Source organism: Prorops nasuta, unplaced genomic scaffold, assembly GCF_024137725.1.
Source record: "Prorops nasuta isolate Cenicafe-Biocafe unplaced genomic scaffold, Cenicafe_Pnas_1.2 PNAS00002, whole genome shotgun sequence".
NCBI lineage: Eukaryota > Metazoa > Arthropoda > Insecta > Hymenoptera > Bethylidae > Prorops > Prorops nasuta.
In genome coordinates this window covers 6,446,348-6,468,509 of record NW_027116799.1, presented here as the reverse complement: position 1 = coordinate 6,468,509, position 22,162 = coordinate 6,446,348, and the positions used below count along the sequence as shown (strand labels likewise).

Here is a 22,162-nt window from a genome sequence, read left to right as displayed (position 1 = left end):
CAGCCAGTCATCCCCTCTCGCGTCAGCGCAATTAAAGTAACGAGAACCGTGCATTGATTGTAATCGCAGCGTGCCACAATGACGTTCCCCAACACGAACGTTTTAATTGCGTTACAAAGTACCTCGAAAATAATCATTGAAATCTTGCCATTGTTCCAGAACCCCTACAGGCCTGGAGGACGTCAGCAAGTATCCGGAGCTGTTCGCGGAACTGCTGGCTCGTGGCTGGTCCGAGAACGACATTCAAAAATTGGCTGGCCTGAATTTGATCAGAGTTTTTAAGACCGTTGAACAGGTGAGTCGTGGATTTTATCGGGTTAAAAGTAAAATTCTTTACAAAGACTGGTCTAAATTTGATCAGATTCCAGGAATGTGGAACAGGTGAGTTTTAGAATTTTTTGATAGATAAAAATGAAATAATTCAAGAAATTGGCTGGCCTGTATTTGATCAGAGTTTCCAGAACTATCGAGGCAAGTGAGTTGTAGGATTTTTAGGTAGTTAAAAATATAATTATTGTGGTATGCACAGAACTACTGTATGGGGTTGAAGGTGGTTTTAACAAGGCCTAGGTAGCTCTCGCTCCCTCTGGTATGGAATAACCGATGGCCGGTTAGCCGACTCGACCAATATCGGATTTAATAAAGCACACAAATCATGCATCCGACTGCACACTAGAAACGGGGCTAGACTGCTGTTGGAGACTGGCAGTTTCCACGATTTTTGCTCGCTTGGATCCCTGCCAATCCCGAAACCAGCTGGCTTCTCCAACTGTGCAGCACGACGACTACCTCTTCTCCCAAGTCGCGATATTGCCCAACTCTAGCAACTACACTTACATATCCAACTCTTTCCCCCATTGGCGTGGCAAGACACGAATCTTAGCGTTTCTCGATTCTCTCTATTGTATATACATATATATACAGCTAGGTGCAAGCCATGGTAAAACGGATCGTCGAGAGCAGGGCTGCTAAATGCTTGAGCAATTTCACTGGCAGATTGTTTGTTACGAGGAAAGTGGCATGGTAATTACTGAAATAATGACCGAATCTGTCTCGTTCCTAACAAACTGCTGCAACAAATGCAGTGCTCCTTCGAAATCCAATTGTTCTTCTATATGTATTTGTATAAATAGTTATAAATGGATGTACAAATGTCAGGAGCAAAAAAACCCTGGAAAAACTCTTGCAGCAAGATCGACAATCCAGGTTTTTAACGAATTCGTCAAACGAGCTAAGCTTCGGGTTATTCGCAATTTTCAATTTCTCCAGGGACGAGAGCACTTTTTGAGGATGAAAATCCCTGCAGGAAAGTCGTTTGCGCGATGTTATATATACCATGGTTGAGCTTAATAAAGGTGGACGATGTTTTAGCGCGACATTTCTCGTTGGTGGAACAATGCGGCAGGCCAGGAAGGCGACAATAAAGGTGGATTTGATTAGAACCGGTACTACTCGGCTATACGTCGCAGACTCATTTCCTTTTCCTGTTGCGTTACAGATCCCCCAATCCACCCTGTCCTATACCAGTAAAACACTCGTTTAATTGGAAATCCCAGTACGCCGGCGACACTTTACAACGTTACAGTTGCAAATGGAGTGGAAACTCAAGCAGCGACTCCCTGTCTACCCTCGATACTAGGATTCGACTGATTTCCACCCGCGATCGTTCAATCCACCAATCGCAGATTGGCCTGAAAACGGTTTCTCATTGCTACCCGTAAAACCGTCCTTTTTTTAAGACTTATACTATACTACAGTGATAGAGTGACTGCGAGAGGTATTAACTTGGGCTCCGTTGATCTGTTTCAGGTACGAGATTTGATGGCCGCTGAAGGGATGGAGCCATTGGAGGAGGAAATTCCGAACGAGGACATAATCGGCCGTGATTATTGTCGTTACAATCTCAAGAGGGTGATTCCTTAAAAACTGTGGATATTGGCATTTGCTGTGTCAGCTACGGAATTTTATGGTCACTGGAGGAGGAAATTCCAAATGAGGACATAATTGGCCGTGATTGTGTTGCTACAGCATGAAGAGAATGATATCTCGAAGTCTGTGGCTATTTTGGCATTTGCTGTGTCAGGTACGAGGTTTAATGCTCACTGGAGCAAGAAATTCCAAATAAGGACATAATTGGTCCTGATTATCTTGCTACAACCTGAAGAGGATCGTATCTCGAGGACTGTGGATATTGACAAGTCAGCTACGAAATTTAATACCGCTGAAGAGATGAAACCAATGAACGAGGAAATTCTGAACGAGGACATAATAGGTTCTGATGATTATTGTCGTTGAGATCCGCAGAGGATGATTCCTCAAAAACTGTGGATATTGGCACTAGCAGTGTCAGTTACGAAATTTATTGGCTACTGTAGAAGGGAATTCCAAACGAGGATATAATCGATCGTGATTATGTTGCTACAATCTGAAGAGGGTGAAACCTTAAAAACCGTGGATATTGGAATTCGTTGTGTCAAAGTTCAACGGTCCAAGAGAGAATTGCTGCAGGATCGTGAGGGTCCCCACTGCGGTTAAAGTTACCAAGGGGGTGAACCAGGGGTCGCGATGGATACCGAAGAAACAATGGCGGTGGGTAGAAGCTGCAACAACGCTGTAGAAAACTATACGTGACGTCATTGATAAGGAGAAAACGCCTGTAACTGGCTGACTCCATTTCTCCCGTCACTGGCAAAGTTCTAGGGTCGAACTTAGCGTTATCGAGGTCCACGCTGACTACGGAGCGAACAATGAGACTACGGGCGCAGAGTGGAAGCTGCAACAACGCTGTGACGTCACTGATAGGACGCGAGGAAACTTGACTCGATAAAACCGAGCAGACACCTTTCTTCAGCCACCGAGTGTAGAAATTTTCAAATCGAATCATTGTTATACGCTATTCAGGTTTTTGTAAATACTTTATAAAAATATGTATAAGTCACACGACTGCTATACGGACAAAACTCGATATGTATATGTGTTGAGATGGGACACAGTGCCGCAACCACATCCAAACCGTTCAATGACGTCATCGATAAGCAGAAAACGCCTGTGACTGGCAAAGTTCTAGGGGTGAACTCCGTGTCGTCGAGGTCCACGCTGAGACAACAAACCGAACAATGAGGCTGTGGACGCAGAATGGGAACGCTGCAACAACGCTGTGACGTCACTGATAGGACGCGAGGGAGGCTTGACTCGATAAAAACGAGGGGACTTCTTTCTCCAGCCACCGAGTGTAGCAATTTCCAGCCTTGGAAACTTCGAGTCATTGTTATACGCTATTCAGCGTTTTTGTAAATACTTTATAAAAATATCTAAGTCACACGACTGCTATATGGACAACACCGACGAATTGCGTAGATTCGCGCGTTTAGAGATAGGACAAGGTGCTATCCCATTCCGTTAAGGCGTTCATGACTCTATCATTGTTGTCCATATACCATTTCCTTTCATCTCTCACTCTAGCTAGTGGAAAAATACCAGAATCACTGCGATTCGAAGACCAACAATATGTTTGTATAAATGTGTGTTTAACGATCTTATAGCTATGAGCATCTTGGACGTTTTATTCATTCGTTTATATACGCGAGCGATCTTCGTCGAATCAGGAACCAAAATGTCGTCGTCGTAGTCGATAGTTTTACGATGCTTCTACCTAACCGTGTATAATTCGTATAAGCAATGATGAGCGGTGGTACAGTCTACGATTTAATATTGTGAATAGTCGAAGCCTGTATTCACGCGGTACCTGAAGAAAAGAATAATTATTTAAAGAAGCGAAGCGTTAAAGAAAAATCGGCCCATATCAATTTGTTGAATTTCTCGTTGAAAATAATACTTTTTTTGTTGTTGTTGTATTGCGAGTCTTCCTTTCAGGTACGTGTCCCCGTGTTTTCTTCGAGTGGAAGCTCATTCGTTGGCGAGATTATAATTTCTTCGGGGCTCTCCCGAGGATCGTGCTTCATGCGAGTCTTCGTTAAGACTAACGAAAACTTTAACGAGTGGATACAACGCAGGGCAAATTGGCGGCCGATTGGAAAATCTTTTAGCAGATTGATAAAAAGAATCTGGTATTCTGCATTATTAAAGAAATCTTTTCAATAATTTTCCTGCCATCCCCCACGGAGTTTCAGTAAAAAAGGCCGTCAACTTGGCTCGACTTTTTTCTTATTCCAGGCGACTCGACGACTCGCCAATACTAAATTTTCATTTATCAAACGTAGCGAGGAATACACGATTATGGTCGGAAATTTCCCTGAGAATTAACGATATCCACAAATAAATAATTGAAAATTCCATTTGCGTCATTAGCCAAAGTTGAATTTATTTAATCCTTCCCTTTTAGGTACACGTGTATGTATACCCGTTTATTTATTTCAATAATATATATATATATATATATAACCTTGGAATTCTTTCACTCGAAAATTCATTTCACCGTACACCACACCACTCCACGCGCTACACACAGCACAATCATAGAAAATATAATCAGGAGAGGAAGTAACGAGTGCATCGACCTTATTAACGATGCATGAAACGGAAGTGGAGTTTTTTCAAGCGTAGCTGATTGGGATTTTGTACCGCAGTTTAATGAGATAACATTTTCATGAAGTTGGTAGTACGCGGCAGTTTATGAGCGGCGCGTATTGTGCTAGGGTAACGGGGCTCATTAAGCTTTTGTTGAACAACAAGCTGTCCCGAAAGACTCGTTCGAAGCGCGAGTTGAATAACGAGAAGGAAGGATGAAACTGGTCTGTGCGAGGCTGGGGAAAAAATTAATATTCGCCAAGAATGATCCACCCACCTTCTGAACTCCCTCGGGTCTGATCATGAGAGATGGGCTCTCGTAAACGGTAAGAATACGGATAAACCGAAAGACGCGATTATTACATGCCAAATGAACGCGGAGAATACTCGAGTTTCATTTGCAAAAGAAAACAATTTTCCATCCAGAGTGACGCGGCTTTCCTAATCTTCCAGCCCATCCCCTTTTATCACCGTTCAATGTATTTTATTACGCGCACTCGACGCAGACTTCCTCCTGGAAACAAAGTTCAATGACCCTGCGCTTTATGACCCGAAGAAACGCGTGTCGTTATCTCTCGCTAGAAAAGCCCATAGTTCGCGACTCAACACCCCCCGGCCTGCTGTAACGCGAGAGAGCAGCAGCCTATTCTGTGCGAAACCAACTTATTTTTGTCATTCAGGTCAATCGATTTTTCCCAGACTCTAATATTTTCTATTAAAAGAGAAAATTTCATCGAGTCGATACTCGCTTAACATGTGCCAGCGCAGTGTCCTCCAGAGGGAACGCGTTCGCACAGCTTCTTCGCACAATTATCGTCGCTCTCTTTCCCTGCGTGACACGCTAAACTCCTCCGGATAGCTTTCCAGCAGCTAAAAGCTACTGGGTAATCCCACTTTTTCTTCTTTATATTATTGGTCCTTCCCCTCGCAGCTTCTTTCCTTTTGCACATTCGCGCCGAAACATTTTCCAGCCACGAGATAATATCACGGGTGGGGCCAGTGCAATCTGGCTAAATCGCAGCTGGGATTCCGTTGTCGTCCGTATTTCACGGGAAAATATGCAAATTCGCATTCCGCGAGAGTGCCTGGTGCAAAATCGTCATGTCAAAAATACGATTTGGAAATGCCGGCGGCGTGTAGAGTGCGTGCTCTGCGTGCCTAGTGCACTGGCGGAAAAAAGGGGGAAATCCAGGAAAAAAGTTGTGATCGGTCCGATCGTAAAACTGTTTTTCTTCCCACCGTAATTGCTCCATTCCAGGCTATTCGTGAAAAATGTAATTGCGCAGCTCCTCCATTATTGAGCGGCAAAGTCACCTGTAACTTTATGTAAAAATGCTCGTTAAAATAGAACACTGTTTTTATTGCAAAAATCATTTTATTAAGATAATAGAGTCTCTCTTTTGTATTTACGAACAGATATATCCGTAGCGGTTGTAGCAATCTGTACAAAATAATAGACTTCTCTCGATAAAAATACCCTTTTTTGCAGAAGGTACTTGGTAGTTCCGAAGGCGTGCCACGAGCTTTTATATAAGCAAGGTAACTGGAGCATCTTCAAGCGACGAATCGCGTAAAGTGATTGGCTCTCGCAACGTTCACTATGAATTCTTTTCTTTTAGTTACGCGTCTGTACGAGAAAAATACTGAATAGATCTCTATATTATGGTACACAACGAGAGTCTTCCTGTCTCGACGTTCAACAAAGATATATAATATATTATCATCTAAAGTACTATATAAGCGTCTATGAATAAGGTACATTTGTCGCGAATCGGGCCACGTGGGCCGATCGAATGACGCTTCAACAACAGTAGGACACAAGGGGGAATAATAGGGGAGGGGGGGGGGGGGGGTAGTAAGAGCCAGGGGTCCGACGAAACACAGGCAGCTCCGTGGACTTTGCCAGTGGCAAAGAAGTAGTCTGGCCAGGACTAGACGAGAGATAATTGCCGAGTGATAGCGTAGAAGAAGACGGAGGTAGTGCAGAGTGAGCTTGATTTGGCTTCTTAAAAATTCTTCAATGTTCGTGGAGTTGGGAAAAGTTGAATGGGGGTGTATTCGGTGAGATGGCGTATAGTTCAGTTGTTGTTCTCTCGCTTGAGCGTGCCCAATTCTTCCAGCATCGCCTGTAGTCCGTCGGGTATTCGACCAGCATCCAATTCCTGTCCCCACTGACGATACTGAAAGGAAAGGAACATACGGTTAGAAGGGCTTAGGCTCCATCACGGGTCAAAGCAACTGGTCATGCAATATCTTGCAGGTGTATACTTGTCGAATCGAGACTACCAGCAGGAACTCGTAGGAGAAACGGGATAGGATCCAGTGGGACGGGATATAGGATTGTTCTCTTCTGGTTCGCAGGATCACCCTTCGTTTTCCTCTCCCAGTTAAGCGGTAAAGCTCCTTCATGAGGGAGAGCTTTTCGCGAAAGAAACTGATCCATACGTTACCATATCGAGTTCTTTGCGAAGTGCCAACACAGCCTTTTCACGATCCGCAACGAGCTCTTCCAGGTACTGATATCGCAGCTTCTTGCGAGCACGACACTCCCTCGCACTCTGTCGACTCCGTTCTAAAAAGTCAAATTTAAATAACGTTAACGATGCAAGAATAACGGGAAATAATTGAGTAAACCACAACAGAATTGAGACACGGGAAGGGATAAATGGACTCATATTTGCCAGCCGGAGAAGAAGCATCGTGTTTGTACCAGTTGGGGACCCAAGGTGTCGTTCTCTCTCACTGTCCAATGTGCTCGCCACTCGTAAACAAGACTCGAAGGTTCTTCCAAGTACGCTTTCGTGGTATTTCCAGAACGCGCGCAGTGAAGCGTGAGCGTTTACGAAACAGCAAATTTTAAGCTGTTCGTCGAAACATTCCTCGAGTTGCAAACATGAACTGTGCAAAAAGAGGAAATAAGAGAAGGAGGAGGGGAAGGTGGAGGAGGGGGGGGGGGGTAAGATAGTGGAGCAGTGATAAAAAGAAACGATGAGAAAATCTACAGTCATGCTTAGGAAGCTTTCGCAGGTCGTATAATGATGGCGCTTGGTCCGCCAAGTTTCCCAAACACCAATGCGCGTTTTGGACACTCACTCACACACACGGACAAAATACCGTACAACACCGCGAAACGATTTTTCAACGGATCCAACGTCTTTCTTCGCGGAAAACACTATCGTTCTCGTTGAGAGGTGGAAAAAACGCGGGAAAGAAAGAAAATAAACAATAAAGAAGCGAGAGAGAGAGAGAGAGAGCGAGACTGTGCATTTATCTTCCATGAAGCTGAGATCCGAACAAAGCGTTATAAGGGGTGAGATGCAGTTTCGTGGGGGGAAAAAAGGATGTCTTTGGGGAGGAGGCGGTTAAGAGAGTGCGTGTTGCACAATGAACTTAGTCTATTAGATTAATATAAAATTGAGCGATGCTTTTACCTTTTACGAACTTACCGAGCTTGGCTTTCATGTCCGCCTTATCGGACGCTTTCCTTCCAGGTTTGCGCCCACGCTTACCCCCCTCTTTCCTGTCACCCCGTGATCCCTCCTGCACATAAAAGAAATTCTCGTTATAACTCTTTCAAAAATATTCTTTGCGATACTCGGATCGCTTCGGAGAACTACGATATAAACATATACCCCGAATCTTAGCTGCGTAATAAACAAACGGAACGGCGTTTGTTTACAGTTTTGAGCGAATAACCGCGTAGAATGGATGGAAAAGAGAAGACTGGTCCTTTATTTTGGAATAATCTTGCAGCACGTGAAAATTGCGCGGGAAGTCGTCTTCCTCGAGTCTCTGTGCGATTGCGGTTAAAACTTGCAGATCCCTGAAGATTGTCGTATAGTGTTTTACGTATGCATACGTTGCGAGGGTGAGAAAATACAAATTCCTCTTTCACGGGACTGTTTACCCCGGAGCTGTTCTTCCTCTCAATCCTATCTGATATTAAATCGCCAGTGCACTTCCGGATGCTTTGCGGCAGCAAGCGTCCTCCACTGCTTCGTCTCACTTTTCATACATATATATATATATATATATATACATATATGTATATCTATATATGTTGTATAGTCGGTCCTTTGCGAATACGCTGTCGTGGAAAATGGAATTGATTTCCCACGACAAACGGGCCTTTCCCATCTTTGCAAGCTGAGTAGCTGCTGAGGGCAAAGAGGTGCGAGAATGCTTACTGACGCGTGTTTGCAACCTGCTTGCCATCTCTCTTCCATCATACGTTTCCTTTGCGTAGCCCAGAATGCTCGAAAATCCGCAACTAATATTGGAACTGCGAATGCTAATCTCGAGACTTGTACACCAGTGACATAAAATATTCATTTGGCATAATTAAACTTCCTTGCGAATATTCCATACATTTTAATGTCGAATTCGAGCAAACGAATAGTATGATAGGTTAGAAAATTAAAATGATATTTTCATGGGATGGATGCGCGTTGAATTCGCGCAGACTCGCTATGTGTGCATATATATATATAGTCGTATTATAGGCTGAACGGAAGCGAAGCTGTCGGGCAAGTAAGCTAACAGCGACACTTCCGGCAGGCGTAACCGGCTGTTTCGCATCCCTCTCGATGCTGCAGAGTAAGGGGATCCACGCAGCCGGGGCCATAGACGCGCATCCGCTCGTCCAAGAAACGATCGTCGACTTCCGAAAATCGTCCATCATCGTTTTAGACGCAAACCCCCACCGGAAGCGCCCTGCGGAAAGCTTGCAGTGACGTAGGTCATGTACACGCGTAACCCCCCCCCCCCCTCCCACTCTTCCCGCCACTCTAACCTCTACGTTTCTCCATCCCTCTATGTGTGTCTCTTTAATAAATGGAAGGCTCTCCTAATATCCGCCATATTCGCCGTAATTACCTAACCTCTCTCTAGCTCTCGTTCCAATTCCAATTTCATCGAAAGAGAATTTTTACAAACAAGCCAATTTACACGAAACCAAATCAAAACAATCCAATATGTCGACGGTTTAAAGTTTGCAAAGCTATAACACAATTTCCCCATGACACAGACTACTACCTTTTTAATCTTTCCATAATCGTTCTGTGGCACGCAACGGCATAAATTCCAATCGGATTAAACTGTCAATATGGCTTTTCTCGTTTTGCGTAAAAATTCGTTAGAGCAAAGCTGATTTATTCGCAGCACGTTTCGTTACGTGCGACAGATACGTAAGGCGAATCGTTGGATGAAAACGATATTCTAATCCGGAATACGTGATAAACGGTGAGAAAGTGAAAGATCGGAATTCAATTGTTTATGTATATGTGTATGTAGAGAATAGAGAGCGGGAATCGGAAGTAGCGATCGGGCGGCAGGCACTGTGGTGACATCTGGGAAAAAACTGGACTAGCGAGAGAGCGGGTGAGAGAGAAAGTCGTCTGGTAATTTTGCAGCGACGCTCTAGCAGCGCTATAGATAACAATGAGGGTGGAGGGAGATAGGCCGAACGTAGCGAACAATAGGCCGAGCCGCGAGAATCATGAAGCGTCGACAAAAAACGACGCATAAATTTGCCTGCTGCGTTATGAATTTGCTGCTCGGCTCCCGTTGGTCAATAAAAAACCACCGAAAAACTGACGCACTTTGCCTCCATTCGTCTCTTCTCTGAAATGTTTGTCGTTTGCCAAGGAGAAATATCGCACGGTCTCGAGCGGGACTGATAGGATGAAAAATACAGCGATAGATAAGAGCCTGGGAGAACGTTTGGTGCTTGCACATTGATAAGGATATACAAAGAGCATTTTGCTAGTCTTTGGAAGGCAGACGGGGGAGGGGTAGGAGCTTCTGAACGTATATATCTATACGTATCAGTTGGCAGCTGCGAGAGATTTACGAGGAGGAAAGCTACAGCAATTATCTAGTCTCTCCGTGCACTGGGGACCATCGTGGCTTTGCAAGGAGATGAGAGATGAGGGATGAGAGAGAGAGAGAGAGAGAGAGAGAAAGAGAATGTGTGAGAGATAACCTAATAAGAGAATTAAATGGCCGTTCTCGTGAAATCTCTTTGGTCGAACGCGTTTTCGTTTAGATTGTCAGGCCCTACGCCGAGCTTCACCACTAGCACTAAAAAGCGTTTTTAGTGCAGGTACTCGCGCGTAACCAAGCGTCACATGTCGTCGCTCTCAATGGCTTCGCGAAACGGGCACGAATCTCTCTAATCCCGTTTCTTCCTCGCTCGCACTCTCTATTAATATTATTACTGCTAATGTGTGCGGAGCCTACCGGCCTGGTCTTCTCTCTATTCACAGTGGAGCAGCTGCTAAAAGGAGCAAGAGAGAAACATGATCTTTAAACCTTACTGCTATTGTCACTGCTGCTGCTGCTACTGCTGCTGAAAATGTTGAAATTGCGCAGTAAACGGCTGAGCGAGTGTGTGCGAAGCAACAGATAATAACCTACGAACGAGGTCTCTGCGATTGCTCGACTTATTTATGAGATAGAATTTCGGGTCAAAGTAACGAGGCTTACGGATGGGAGGTATACTTTCACCAAGTACCGGTAAAAAGTGCATACAGAGTTTAACCAGTTGACAGATAAAAGGCGAGCCTTTGCGACCTAGAATGCCGGTAAAAGTGCGCAAGTGACAATTTTTGCTAGTAGGAAAGCTGCTCCGTGCGTCTGTGTGCGTGAATTTGGGGTTATGTGGATCGTGAGAGAAGTATAATATTCCGCCGCGCGCAAAAAGTGTCTGAATAATGGAAGAGAGAGAAGAACTCACCGGTCCTACGCGTCGTCCGTGCTCCGTCAACTGCGCAGTTCACAGACTAAAAGCCTACCTGACTCAGGAACGAGCTGACCGAGAGCGGAACCCTCGCCTTGCACATGCAGCCCATAGGCATTAAAGCGTAATAACAGTATCGCTAATCGCACTTCTCGCAAGTGACTTTCTAGCAAGTTCGCTGAAACCTACACTTGCACATTCATCATCAATTCCTACTCTCCGAATGCTTCACTTGTGCGTTTCGCGCCAATTTTACTCAAATTTCGTATGTAATAGAGACAATTTTCGGATTTAAGATCGTCGTCACTAGGGTCACGTGGCCTGTGACGTAAAGAGCACAAGTGGCGCCACTTATCGGAGAGGTCGAAAAGTTCCGATCGTGCTTTCAACGACATCTCGACGGAAAAATTTAAACTGACGGGATAAAAGAGCGACACATCAGGCGCCAGCTAGACGGTAAACGGATACACCGAACGAAAACACCCATGCGCGAGTAAACAACACCCCCGTTCTCTGGCTCTGCATTGACATTCGCGCAGTGTCTCACATCCCCAATCCTTGAAACGCCCTTTGTATACTTTTGCATGAAATAAAACTAATAATTTCTCGATTAATCGCGCGCCCTCTTTCCGCCACATGCGCTGTCATCCAGTCTTCTTGTTCTTATCAATACATACATAGTATATACACATTGCCCATTTTCCGCAATGGTTTGCATCACACGGACACATTGTCATTTTCTCTTATGCCATCTCAAAATCATCACTCACCGTTTCGTTCTCCGCGATACACATCTGCTCAACCTCCATAATTCTGTCACGGCCGCTGATTTCTGAATGTTTTTGCAATGCTCTTTAACCTGGATTGCAGCCTGGACTTGTTTTGATATCACGATTTTCTTGGTTCTTTTGTTGCAGCACTCCTCAACGGCAACGTGTGTCTGTTTACAAACACTGCAAGGTCACACTACACTCAGCAGGCCCCCCCAGCCATCTACAATCTACTCTCGAGTCGTGGAAGTGAATATCGCAATTACGTCATTCTTCGCTTGTTCTTAGCGACATCAACGGTTAATTCCACAAGTTATTTTCCCGCTCGAATTTCAAATTTACCAAGTGTGCTACGCAAAAATTACCCGCGCTATCGAAATCAAACAAATTTATGATTGATTATTGACGTCCTTCAGCCTAGTATGATCAGTGTTCAATATCCTTTCTTTCGTCATGACCCCTGGAGCTACTTACCCTATCCCTCAATGATCCTTCGAACTGTCAAAATTATAATCTCAATGGTAAATTCATCATGGAAGAGGAAACTCATCCTGACCCGGAATATCAATGGATCGTAAGAACACTAATGAATGGCTTCAATGTTTATTTAACTATGATACACCTAATGATTTATGACAGTGTAGTAAATATAGAGCTGGACGATGAGCGTAAGTCAAGTGAAATACACAAAAAAACCTAATGTAATTAAATCCTTCTTTTCATTTTATTTCAGATTTCCTCTCGTATCCCATATTTATGACTCTTTTGGATTTACTGGTATATCTTAGTTTGTAAAAATTATTAAAACAGAGATTCTCAAACACACATACACTATAAATTATAAATATAAAATATGTACTTTATTTTTGTCACTTTCATATACATGGTATATAGTATGTACATTTAATAACTGCGATAGCTCTCTCCATGGTGATCTCGTCGATAATAAAGATCTTCTCGTTCAGGGTAGTATTTATAATGATCTCTGTAATAATTTTCCGGATAATAATAAACGTGAGAGTTTTTTGGTGCTAGATAAACATAATCATAGGTATAAAATGGTGTAAAATAACGCTCTTTGTACCCAGAATAATTAGGATAATCAGGCTCCCTTTTATAATAATAAGCTTGATTATTATTTCTATCGTAATATTTTCTTCTATCATCGTAATATCGATTATCATCGTGACCCAGAGAGTGATCCTGGTATCTGTTGTACCTGAAAGAAAAAAATTACAATATTCGAACACATCTTTATATGGTAAATTAGATTAATTATGTTTTTACCTTTCGGCATTGTCGTAAAGACCCTGACCATATCTATCTTTCACAATGTGAGATTTATCCAGAAGATCATCGTTGTAAGAATTTTGTGATTTCTCACCGTGATAATCATTTCCGGTATTATAGGATTGATGTCCCTTAACATTATCGCTGTCCTCGTAAAAGCTAGACTTATTTTCAGACTCGTCTTTATGATAATTGTTAGTAAATCCCTCTTTGTGATATCCTTTTTTGTAATTAGCACTTTCATGTTGTTGGTGAGCAGTTTTTCCTTGCTTCGACGATTCAATTTGACCATCGCTCTGACTGGACTTGTCAAATCCTTTCTGCGTTAAATCTTCATCCTTGTAATTTGCTACATTTTTCTGCTGCTTGTGGGACTCAGTCTCGCCCTTCTCATGACCAGAACTCTCGTGCATACTTGTTTGACCAGCGTCCACTGCAACCTGTTTTCCGTCATCCGAATTTTCTTTGGAAACTATTTGCGCAAACTCGTGCGATGTATCAGGAGTGCTCGAAACAATTGGATGCACTGCTGAGGTACACTGTTGTACCGTTAAAAATAAAACTATACTCTTGATCATAAATAGCATCCTTAAAACGAATGATCAATAATTCTACAAGAGTGTTTCATTAGCAAGTTGAACAGTATACTGAACAATAGTTACAATAGGAAACTTTTATAACAAAGTCAATGTCCTTGCCAAAGCGACAAAACGAAATGCATCCTGTATGCAGCTCGCCCTTCCCCATCCATTGTTACTGTGCATTTCCAATGGTGTTAATGTCAACGATTCTCTTTAGGAAGCACGGAAAATTTAAAGCAGTCATACGACCTTAGTTGAACGGGCCTTGGAAATAAATTATTTAAGACCGCAATTTAAAGGAGTGGACAAAAAGAGGCGTGTACATCATATACTTGAAAAATATTGACAACCTATATTTTATGCCTTCTTACTGATCATCCTTAAAGATGTAAATGTGTACATACTCAATCGTATTTGTATCTCGGTGTCGAAAAATGAAACTAGGAGAAGTGGATTACTTGTACTAGTGTCAATTCATCCCACTCAAAAATATTCTTAACATTTTTTAAAGTTCACTTGTGTCCACAAATGCCAAACTCGCACAATTTCTTTCTACTACCATTCAGTCGAATCACACACAAGAGTCACACAAATTTTACAGTAAAAAAAATGGATTATAATACAACGAAACCCTCTTAAAATACAGTATCAAACAGCGTTCAATGGAAGATAGAATATTGTTTAAAGTCATAAGTAATTATCGCATAAATATCGAATATTCCAAATTAAAACTTGCACTCTTAGTCGTCAATTTCTCATCTTAAGAATAACTATAGCAACTTTTTCGCAAACAGTTCATTTCTCGCACAAGCATCTGTGAGCACAGACTAATAGTCGGAAATACTGTTAAAGAAGCACGTTACTTTATAAGATTTACTCTACCTACACGAAGGTAGAGAATAGAACGAACAACTTTTCGTTTATATACCATGCTCTTGTAATAAAAAGATATAATAGAAATTAAGAACGTATATACGCGCGAAATACATAAAGCGACGGATCAATCTTGAGGTTATTATTAATAAAAGAACTTTGATCATCCCAGTCAGAGAGACCAATAGGATACTAACCTATGTACAAGGTTTTCTTGAATTAAAGTAATTTTTGTTTATAATTTATACTTACTCTGTACACGCTCGAATTTAGCATATAGCAAATTATTGTTATATGGTATTTACACGTTTTGGCGATTATTTAAAATACTTTTGTTATCTTTATGCCCGCGACTTTCCTCCCAACGGAGAGCATTCTATAACGACCTATTCTCGACAGAGATAATCTTACTCGTAATATTGGAAGAACGCTTTTCTCGAGTAACGCGCTTTCATTCAATACTAGTTCTCTCCCCTAATCGACAGAGTTGATTAATGTCTTTTTGTTCAAGTACCGAGCTCAGTGCAATAATACGCCAGTGTCCGAAGTACGATAACTTTGATTGATTTCACCAATGCGATTCATCCTTAGACCTAGCATTGTCCTCTTTCTTGATGTACAATCGTTGATAGTCGTCCTGATAGCTGAGATATTGACTCGCAGATTTGTTAGGCTTTTGGATCCCGCCAATCGGCGAGCTACTAGGGGAATACATCATCTCTTGCAATTCCTGAAGCTCCTTTACCGATCTCATAACCATCTGAACGTCCTTCTCCTGCTCGGTAGCTTGCATCAGTCCGATATTATCATCGATTATTGCCTCCCCATCTTTTCGCTTGTCAGATATATGTCTCGCCGAACTGTCGTCATTTATTATCTGGCTCAAAAAGTTCGTGGCAGCCACTGTCTCCTCTATCTGCCTTTGTTCTTGCTCCTCTTTCGATAATGAGGGCACCGACTGTGGTATAGGCACTATTCCTTCCGAGCTACTACCTCCTCCTCCTGTCTGCTCCAGTCTCTCTTTGTGATCCTTCTTCCTTTTCTTAATATCTTGTAATTTACTTTTATTTTCCCCGGCACGATCCTTTTTTTTATCCCTCTTCTCCTGCTTGTCAATATCTTTATCATCGTTCCTCCTCTCCACTATCGAGTCGGCTTCTTGTGGCAACCTGTGCTTCAAGGAAACTTGCTTGTGCGTCGCCTTGTCCTCGGATAATGGATAGCTCGAAGAAGTGGAATACGATGATAAATCTTGCCTATGCTGCAAGTGTCCACTCGAGGCGATCTCGTTTTTTTTAGATGAGATGTGCAACGACTCGGAATAAGGTGTTATCGACACTACATCCTTTTTCGGCTCAGGAATCTTGGAGATCTTGTGACAATCACTGACACGAGTTATCGAAAGGGAACTACTCGTCAGGTCCATTAAATTGAATTTGTCCACGTGATCTTTGGGTTTCTGCGCCATTAACTGAGACGTTGGAACCAAAGAAATCTTTCCTACTGACGAATTGTTTGCAGAAGCTTGCTGTGCACTTTCCTGCTGCTGCTGCTTTTCGTGCTGGCTGGTATAACTCTCTTTGATCCTCGTCTCTTTAGATTTAGAAACTTGCTGCTTCTTTTCATTGCCATCGTGTATTTTTATCACCTCCACAGCTGAACTGTTTCCTATAGTTTCACCTACGGTGCTACCATTCTTGGAGCTCTTGAACACTTTATCCTTCTCAATGGCAGTGCTACTTTCCAGTCTGACTGTACAATTTTGCATTGAATTTCCAGACGGCGCCTGATCATTACTACTTAACGCTTCCTTTGGCTTCTTCGGCTTCTTTTTCGCACTAGAATCACAAAGTAAACATGATCTTCATTTCTCGCTAAACTACGAAATTTACAAAATTCAGTATGCACACATGAAATGCTAAGTACTGTGTATACATTGTGGAGAAAACTAGTGCATCACCCAGTGTTAAAGCGTTTGATAGAGGATGGGTAAATTAAAAAAAAAATATATTCAATTACGCAATAATTTAACCACAGTGAACATTAATTACAAAATAAATACCTTCAGCTAACAAAAAAAAAAAGTTAAATACATAGATAGATAGAGAGAGATAGTGAAAATATAAAAAAATGTACAGAAAGTTTCAATCATTAAATTAATATGCTTTGTACATTAAAAAAAAGCGTAGAAATAATTATCTCTCAATAGTACGTTAGGAATATACAAGGCCCCATTACTGAATCTTTTCCAAGAAGAGGAAATCGTGATATTAATCCAATTCAATCACCTCCCTAAAACACACAATGGCCAAATAGAAATAGGTAGCCATTTTCTCGATGTTGGATTTTTGATGCGAATGGATCGATATGATGAGGTGATTCGTAGGCCTCCATTTAGGAGTTAATCTATCTATAATGCATGCGATAAAATTAGAAAATAACAGGATCATTTCCATGCGCTAAGCAAAGTACAAAAAGATAAATATAATTGTATGAATGACTGGCGAAATTTGAAAAAATTTGTCTACTTACACTGGTTCTAGATTAGCGTATTTCAATAATGTCGATAATCGTACAAATCCCGGTGGGAAAAGAGGTTTCACTTTTAAATCCATAAAATTAGCCACAAAGGTATCTATTGTCTCTTTTCTCGGTCTCAAGATCTTGAAATACTGCCTCCTCGCACTACCTATTTCGTGGACTAGTTGTCTATTGAAGATAAGAGAAACAGAGTAAGCTTTTTCCTCCTTTCTTTACCTTAATGGGATATGATGAATAATAAGACAACTGAAAATGCTTACTTCATCTCCTCCGTCCACGGCCACCTCTTCTTCGGAAGCTTCGATTTCTCGGGATTTTTCGAACAAGTTTCTTCCTCGTCCGAGCTTCCTGATACTGCGGATGGTTCAACGGACTCCCTGGAAATAAACAATGCTTAGAATTGTTGAAAGAAACTCTTGCAACTAGAATTGAAACTAATGGTTTGCTTTTGGTGCAAAGGCTTCTTTATCGATATCACAATTGATAGATTAATGAAATAAGAAAAAAACAATGATTCTAGTGACGAACTAAGCATTGATACTGATGATAAAAAGCCCCGTAATGAAAAGAATACTAAGATACCGAAGAAAAAATGGAAAGGCGAAAATAGATAGGGATTCCTCTTACGAGGGCCACCTTACCAACAGTACCGATATATCTCCCAGTATAATTGAGGACTGAGAAATAGAAAATTACAGTAAGTTAAAAATAAAAATATTATATTACTTGCTCATTCTACCTTTAATGCTCTTATCGTAAAAAAAAAAAAAAAAAAAAAAGCTATGCAATATCGATGATCAAAATTTATATTTATACTCACTTTTCCTCTGCGACTTTTTGAACTTCTTTCTGATACTTCTCCATTACAGAAGGCACAGCCTTTTCGATAAGCGCTTCAAGCCTAAATTATCAGTATTATTTTTTAATTGGCTCATATCGGTTAGAAAAAGAAAAGTAAACTATGTTACCTTTGCACAGGTTTTAAGACTCTACGATCAGCATCTTGTAGGTACAACTTCTTAGCTTTACTAGCCAAAGTTGCTTTACTATAAGGTAGAAAAGAAGCAAGATGACAGTAGGTTTGTGTTCTCAGGCTTAAATTATGCGGCAGCCTCAACTTCTTCTCTAAACTGTAAAATTCCATCTTTTAAATCGATAATTTAATTATTTTAAAAAAAGCAAAATTGTTCAATGTAAATACCTAAATAAGGAAGAATTAACCGAAGGATTGATAAATTTATTCTTCCCCTCTTTGCAAGTTTCCGCGTAAAGTTTTAACTTATTAATGATTTCTTTAATATCTTCCGGTAATGAATCGGGCAAGGGAGCCTGATCCTTATTACCATCTTCCTTGTCAATTTCCTCAGCTTCCGATTCAGAACCAGCGCATCTATTGGACATAGGAGAATCCAAAGTATCCCTGCTCGACTCATCCTCCACTCTCCTTGCTGCATTAACAACTCTTTCAATTGCGTTATCAACATTACTGTCCTTTACGACAACTTTTCTAATTTCGATCCTCTTTGCGTCAAACCCATTGGTATTGCTGGACGACGACTTTTTCTCCAATTTCTTAATATCGAACTTTTTCTCAATCTTCTTAATATCGAACTTTTTCTCCATGTTAGTTTTACTTTTCAGCTTTTCCTTATCCAGTTTCTTCCTCTCTTCCTGATCCTCCAGTGCTAAATCGACATTGAGAAAAATCATCATTCTTCATCTTTTTTGTGATTTTGTTTGTTTGTTTGTTTGACTTTAGAATAAATCTAGGTTTTTAATATATACATATGTGTATACCCGTGCCGCCACCTTCTGCATTGGCCGCTTCAATTTTTTGCTGATCGTTTTGCAAATTCTGTCTTGGTTGATCCGAGGGTGGATGGTGGTGTGATTTTTTCTTCTTTACTACATTATCAGCTGATTTCTTTTTAACATTCTCATCCAATTTTGGTTTCTGTAACAGTAAAAGATCAGCGTCTGTGTGTAATTCTTTTGTACGTGTTTAAAAAAACAATTGGTATCTCTATAAACTACAAAGCTCTTTTTATACTTTTCGGGGTTGGTCATTAGCGTTCTCTTCCATATCTTCGTCATCGGAAGAGCTCAAAATACGTTTATTCCTTCGTTTGGGACTATCTCCACCTTCAGTATCATTTTCGCTGATTAAGCTGCTCTCATCGTCGTCGTTATTGTTATCATTAAGATTGATCAACGACTGTCCATCAGCTTCTTTGAACTCCAAAGCTCCACAATTGATGTAGAATCCACCATGGGCGGTAGTCACGTCCTCAGGGACAATTTCATCGTACTAATGAAACACAAAAGCGCAGTATTAATAATTACTTATTAATCATTGATTAAACTTTAATCGTGTTCTCTTGTGCATTTACACAGAAATATCGATGCACGCTAAGAATGATTATTTGCAACCTACAAAATCAGTATTGTCGATAAAAGAATCGTTCTCATCGTATCCAGCACCAACATCGACGTAAGCATCGTTCTTATGCCTCTTTTTATTATTATAGGCCGTTCCCTGAAACAAAAGTAAATTAATAAAATCAATCGATATTTCTCTTACAATGGCTGCACTGCACTCGATATAAATTAATGTTCTCTCTTATCATAATTACTTACATATTTCGCCTCGAATCGTCTGGCCATATCCCTGAGTTTGGCATCGTCTTCTTCGTCGTCGAGAGGATCAAGTCCATTCGTGGTATTCTCATCTCGCTTATTTTCCTTCTTGCGTTTTTTCTGTTCGACAAAAAATAAGTGAGGTTAGGAAAACGAATAAAGATGGTGAATTTTTCCTGGAAGTAAAAAACACTGTAATGTCAGTGTACGTTAGGAGCTGCGAGATCGATAAACATGCGTTGAGAAAAAATGTCGCTCTAACTGTCAAAAGGGTGTGCGAAATGCTTGTAGTTACTAGGAATGCATGTGTCGAACAGAAGCAGCGCTCCTTGTAGTTTCCCGCTCATCCCGTTTGAGACGCGCATGCTTCTAATGTCTCTTGCTCTCCTGATACCGGGACGCTGCACGAAGTGACCGTTCTCAAGAACGAGAAATTTATTAATGGCTAAACAATCTCCAATCTCACCGATAACCGTCAAATTATCTCGATTAAAAATGTTACCTTTCCACATCAATCACTCACACTTCTTTCCGTCTCGTATAAATAACATACTTTTCAAATTGTTCACGCAGCGCCAAAAATTATCCAATGGTTATTAAAGCAGAACTAACAATTGAATATAGAGAATTCATGCGCGCTTTCACTTTTATGTGAACGGATGAATGAAAATGCGCACTTCCAAAATGCGACTATATCGGTTTCAGCGCGGTTAAAATTCTCCATTAATCTTTCAGAATCAATCGTGCCAATTATTGGTTCAGCAGGTCCGATTCGCATTTCACGCGACGAGCGCGATTGTTAACATACGCGTCTAGAAAATTATTGAAAAAAAAGTCAAAACAATAACAACGACTGATCAAACAACAGTGAATCTCACTATAAACGAATAAAATATAAAATAAAATAATGAAAGGGGGAGGGGAATGGAGTAATTAGCGAAAGTCAATGAAACGTATAAACTAGCATATCGAAGCTTCGGTAAGGAGAAAAGATGTCTGCGAAAGCCTGACATATGCTTGGGACAGCTCGCGCGTAACGTGTTCTAACTGGACAGTCGTTTGATCGCGATAATATCGATTTTCCAATAATAATAGAAAAAAGGAGGAAAAAATAGAAAGTAAACACAGTGATGGAAGTAATTTTGGAAGTGTAAACAACGCTTGGTGCATAAGACGATAGAAAAACGTACAGAGGATATTTTGATGCGTGAAAAAATGTTGACAGCCCGATGGCAGACTCGCACGTAACGCGACTCTAACGTGAAATAGAGGGATTTCGAAAAAAATTGAAGGAAAATTGTGGAAAATTTCGATGTAGTTTGATGACAACGTGGTGGCAAATTGAACAACGAGCAAGGAGCAGAGCTGTCGGTCGCGGTCGAAAGCATCACGCGTCAATTTCTACAAATCGATCGTGTTCCTTTTCATCGCGCTACATCCTGAATTATTAGGCTGGAAAGGAGACTCATTACATATAAAGAGAAATGTGGCTTGAGGAGATGTACTTGAATTTTGAAGGAGATAACTGTGACGAGGACAGCGTCGAGAAATAGTCGACAAAGAAAAAATATGTGCACGAGACGCGTGACAATTGTGGTTGACGATGCAGGCGAATCTGCTTTAGGTAGGGGTCTCGGGAGCGAGGGGAATTCATCGCGAATTCCTAGATATTCTTGACGAAAATGGTGATGAGGCCGTTAGGAACGGGAGCGGGATCGGGATACCGGTGCGCGTCCGTCCGACGGAACGGACGGCTACGTGCAATCGAAGCGATCTTGTCTCCTCGGCTGACAGATTTTCAAGCGTCATGGCTGAATGAAACTGACCTCGGCCGCCTTGAGAAGTTGAGCATAGTTGAACTCGGGACATGCCTTCTCGTTGGACTCCGGTAGGGCGAGTGTAAAGCGGAAGGAGGGCGCGAGATTGCCCTTTTCCCCTTTTTTCTCCTTCTTGGCCGCGTGGCCCAAGGATTCCGGAAACTCCAGGGTCTGCAGAGGTATTCGTTTTGCCTCTGACATTCCTACATTTGCACCGGGCTCAAAACGGATCACTGAAACACTGCGGACACTGCAACATGGTCCTTTCTCCTAAAGACCGCTTCCACACCGCCACTCACATGTCGCCATCTTCGGCTCGACTGTTTTTAGAGTGCGCTGCTAGCTGCTGCTACACTGCTGATTGCTGATTTAATACCAGTTATCCCC

At 41.6% G+C, this 22,162-nt stretch overlaps 4 protein-coding genes across 10 annotated transcripts in view; 1 reads left to right on the top strand and 3 right to left on the bottom strand.

Moving 5' to 3' along the window:
• The window catches only part of LOC136776636 (dipeptidase 1), a 29,521-nt gene extending 25,217 nt beyond the window's left edge, over nucleotides 1–4,304 (top strand). Inside the window, exons 10-11 of the mRNA XM_066732328.1 lie at nucleotides 160–295; nucleotides 1,810–4,304. Coding sequence (XP_066588425.1) covers nucleotides 160–295; nucleotides 1,810–1,923 — 250 coding nt within the window. The 3' untranslated portion in view covers nucleotides 1,924–4,304. The remainder of the gene's footprint in view (nucleotides 1–159; nucleotides 296–1,809) is intronic.
• A 1,578-nt stretch (nucleotides 4,305–5,882) lies between these two features.
• REPTOR-BP (REPTOR-binding partner) lies at nucleotides 5,883–12,226 on the bottom strand. 4 transcript variants are annotated; one of them, XM_066732356.1, is made up of 4 exons: nucleotides 12,037–12,226; nucleotides 7,959–8,067; nucleotides 6,978–7,099; nucleotides 5,883–6,707 (listed from the first exon to the last, which is right to left on the bottom strand). In XM_066732356.1, the coding sequence occupies exons 1-4, from the start codon at nucleotides 12,073–12,075 to the stop codon at nucleotides 6,606–6,608; spliced, it is 372 nt and encodes a 123-aa protein (XP_066588453.1). In that variant the 5' UTR covers nucleotides 12,076–12,226; the 3' UTR covers nucleotides 5,883–6,605. The 4 variants fall into 4 exon arrangements, with proteins under 4 accessions (XP_066588453.1, XP_066588462.1, XP_066588436.1 ...); XM_066732365.1 differs by having other exon boundaries at nucleotides 7,974–8,067; XM_066732339.1 differs by lacking the exon at nucleotides 12,037–12,226 and adding an exon at nucleotides 11,322–11,574.
• A 664-nt stretch (nucleotides 12,227–12,890) lies between these two features.
• Nucleotides 12,891–13,913, bottom strand: LOC136779901 (component of gems protein 1-like). 2 transcript variants are annotated; one of them, XM_066737847.1, is made up of 3 exons: nucleotides 13,324–13,913; nucleotides 13,121–13,255; nucleotides 12,891–13,021 (listed from the first exon to the last, which is right to left on the bottom strand). In XM_066737847.1, the coding sequence occupies exons 1-3, from the start codon at nucleotides 13,911–13,913 to the stop codon at nucleotides 12,940–12,942; spliced, it is 807 nt and encodes a 268-aa protein (XP_066593944.1). In that variant the 3' UTR covers nucleotides 12,891–12,939. The 2 variants fall into 2 exon arrangements, with proteins under 2 accessions (XP_066593944.1, XP_066593935.1); XM_066737838.1 differs by having other exon boundaries at nucleotides 12,893–13,255.
• Nucleotides 13,914–13,933: 20 nt separating this feature from the next.
• On the bottom strand, nucleotides 13,934–22,084 carry yem (yemanuclein). Of its 3 annotated transcripts, none has more exons than XM_066737740.1 (12): nucleotides 21,785–22,084; nucleotides 19,959–20,078; nucleotides 19,756–19,857; nucleotides 19,372–19,629; nucleotides 19,107–19,275; nucleotides 18,523–19,006; nucleotides 18,290–18,451; nucleotides 18,142–18,222; nucleotides 17,963–17,998; nucleotides 17,582–17,698; nucleotides 17,313–17,489; nucleotides 13,934–16,618 (listed from the first exon to the last, which is right to left on the bottom strand). In XM_066737740.1, exons 1-12 carry the CDS (start codon nucleotides 21,974–21,976, stop codon nucleotides 15,349–15,351), a joined length of 3,168 nt encoding a protein of 1,055 aa, XP_066593837.1. In that variant the 5' UTR covers nucleotides 21,977–22,084; the 3' UTR covers nucleotides 13,934–15,348. The 3 variants fall into 3 exon arrangements, with proteins under 3 accessions (XP_066593837.1, XP_066593846.1, XP_066593854.1); XM_066737749.1 differs by having other exon boundaries at nucleotides 19,119–19,275; XM_066737757.1 differs by lacking the exon at nucleotides 17,963–17,998.
• Nucleotides 22,085–22,162: the final 78 nt, after the last annotated feature.

Coding starts and splice junctions, on each gene's coding strand:
- LOC136779901 (XM_066737838.1), bottom strand. CDS start 13,913: ATGCTATTTATGATCAAGAGTATAGTTTTATTTTTAACGGTACAACAG. Junction 13,256..13,323: donor CTTTACGACAATGCCGAAAG/GTAAAAACATAA, acceptor TTTTTCTTTCAG/GTACAACAGATACCAGGATC.
- yem (XM_066737740.1), bottom strand. CDS start 21,976: ATGTCAGAGGCAAAACGAATACCTCTGCAGACCCTGGAGTTTCCGGAA. Junction 19,276..19,371: donor CTAATGACCAACCCCGAAAA/GTATAAAAAGAG, acceptor TTACTGTTACAG/AAACCAAAATTGGATGAGAA. Junction 18,452..18,522: donor GTTAATTCTTCCTTATTTAG/GTATTTACATTG, acceptor GGAATTTTACAG/TTTAGAGAAGAAGTTGAGGC.
- REPTOR-BP (XM_066732339.1), bottom strand. CDS start 11,384: ATGCCTATGGGCTGCATGTGCAAGGCGAGGGTTCCGCTCTCGGTCAGC. Junction 8,068..11,321: donor TCAGCTCGTTCCTGAGTCAG/GTAGGCTTTTAG, acceptor TTTTATGTGCAG/GAGGGATCACGGGGTGACAG. Junction 7,100..7,958: donor GCTCGGTAAGTTCGTAAAAG/GTAAAAGCATCG, acceptor TTGACTTTTTAG/AACGGAGTCGACAGAGTGCG.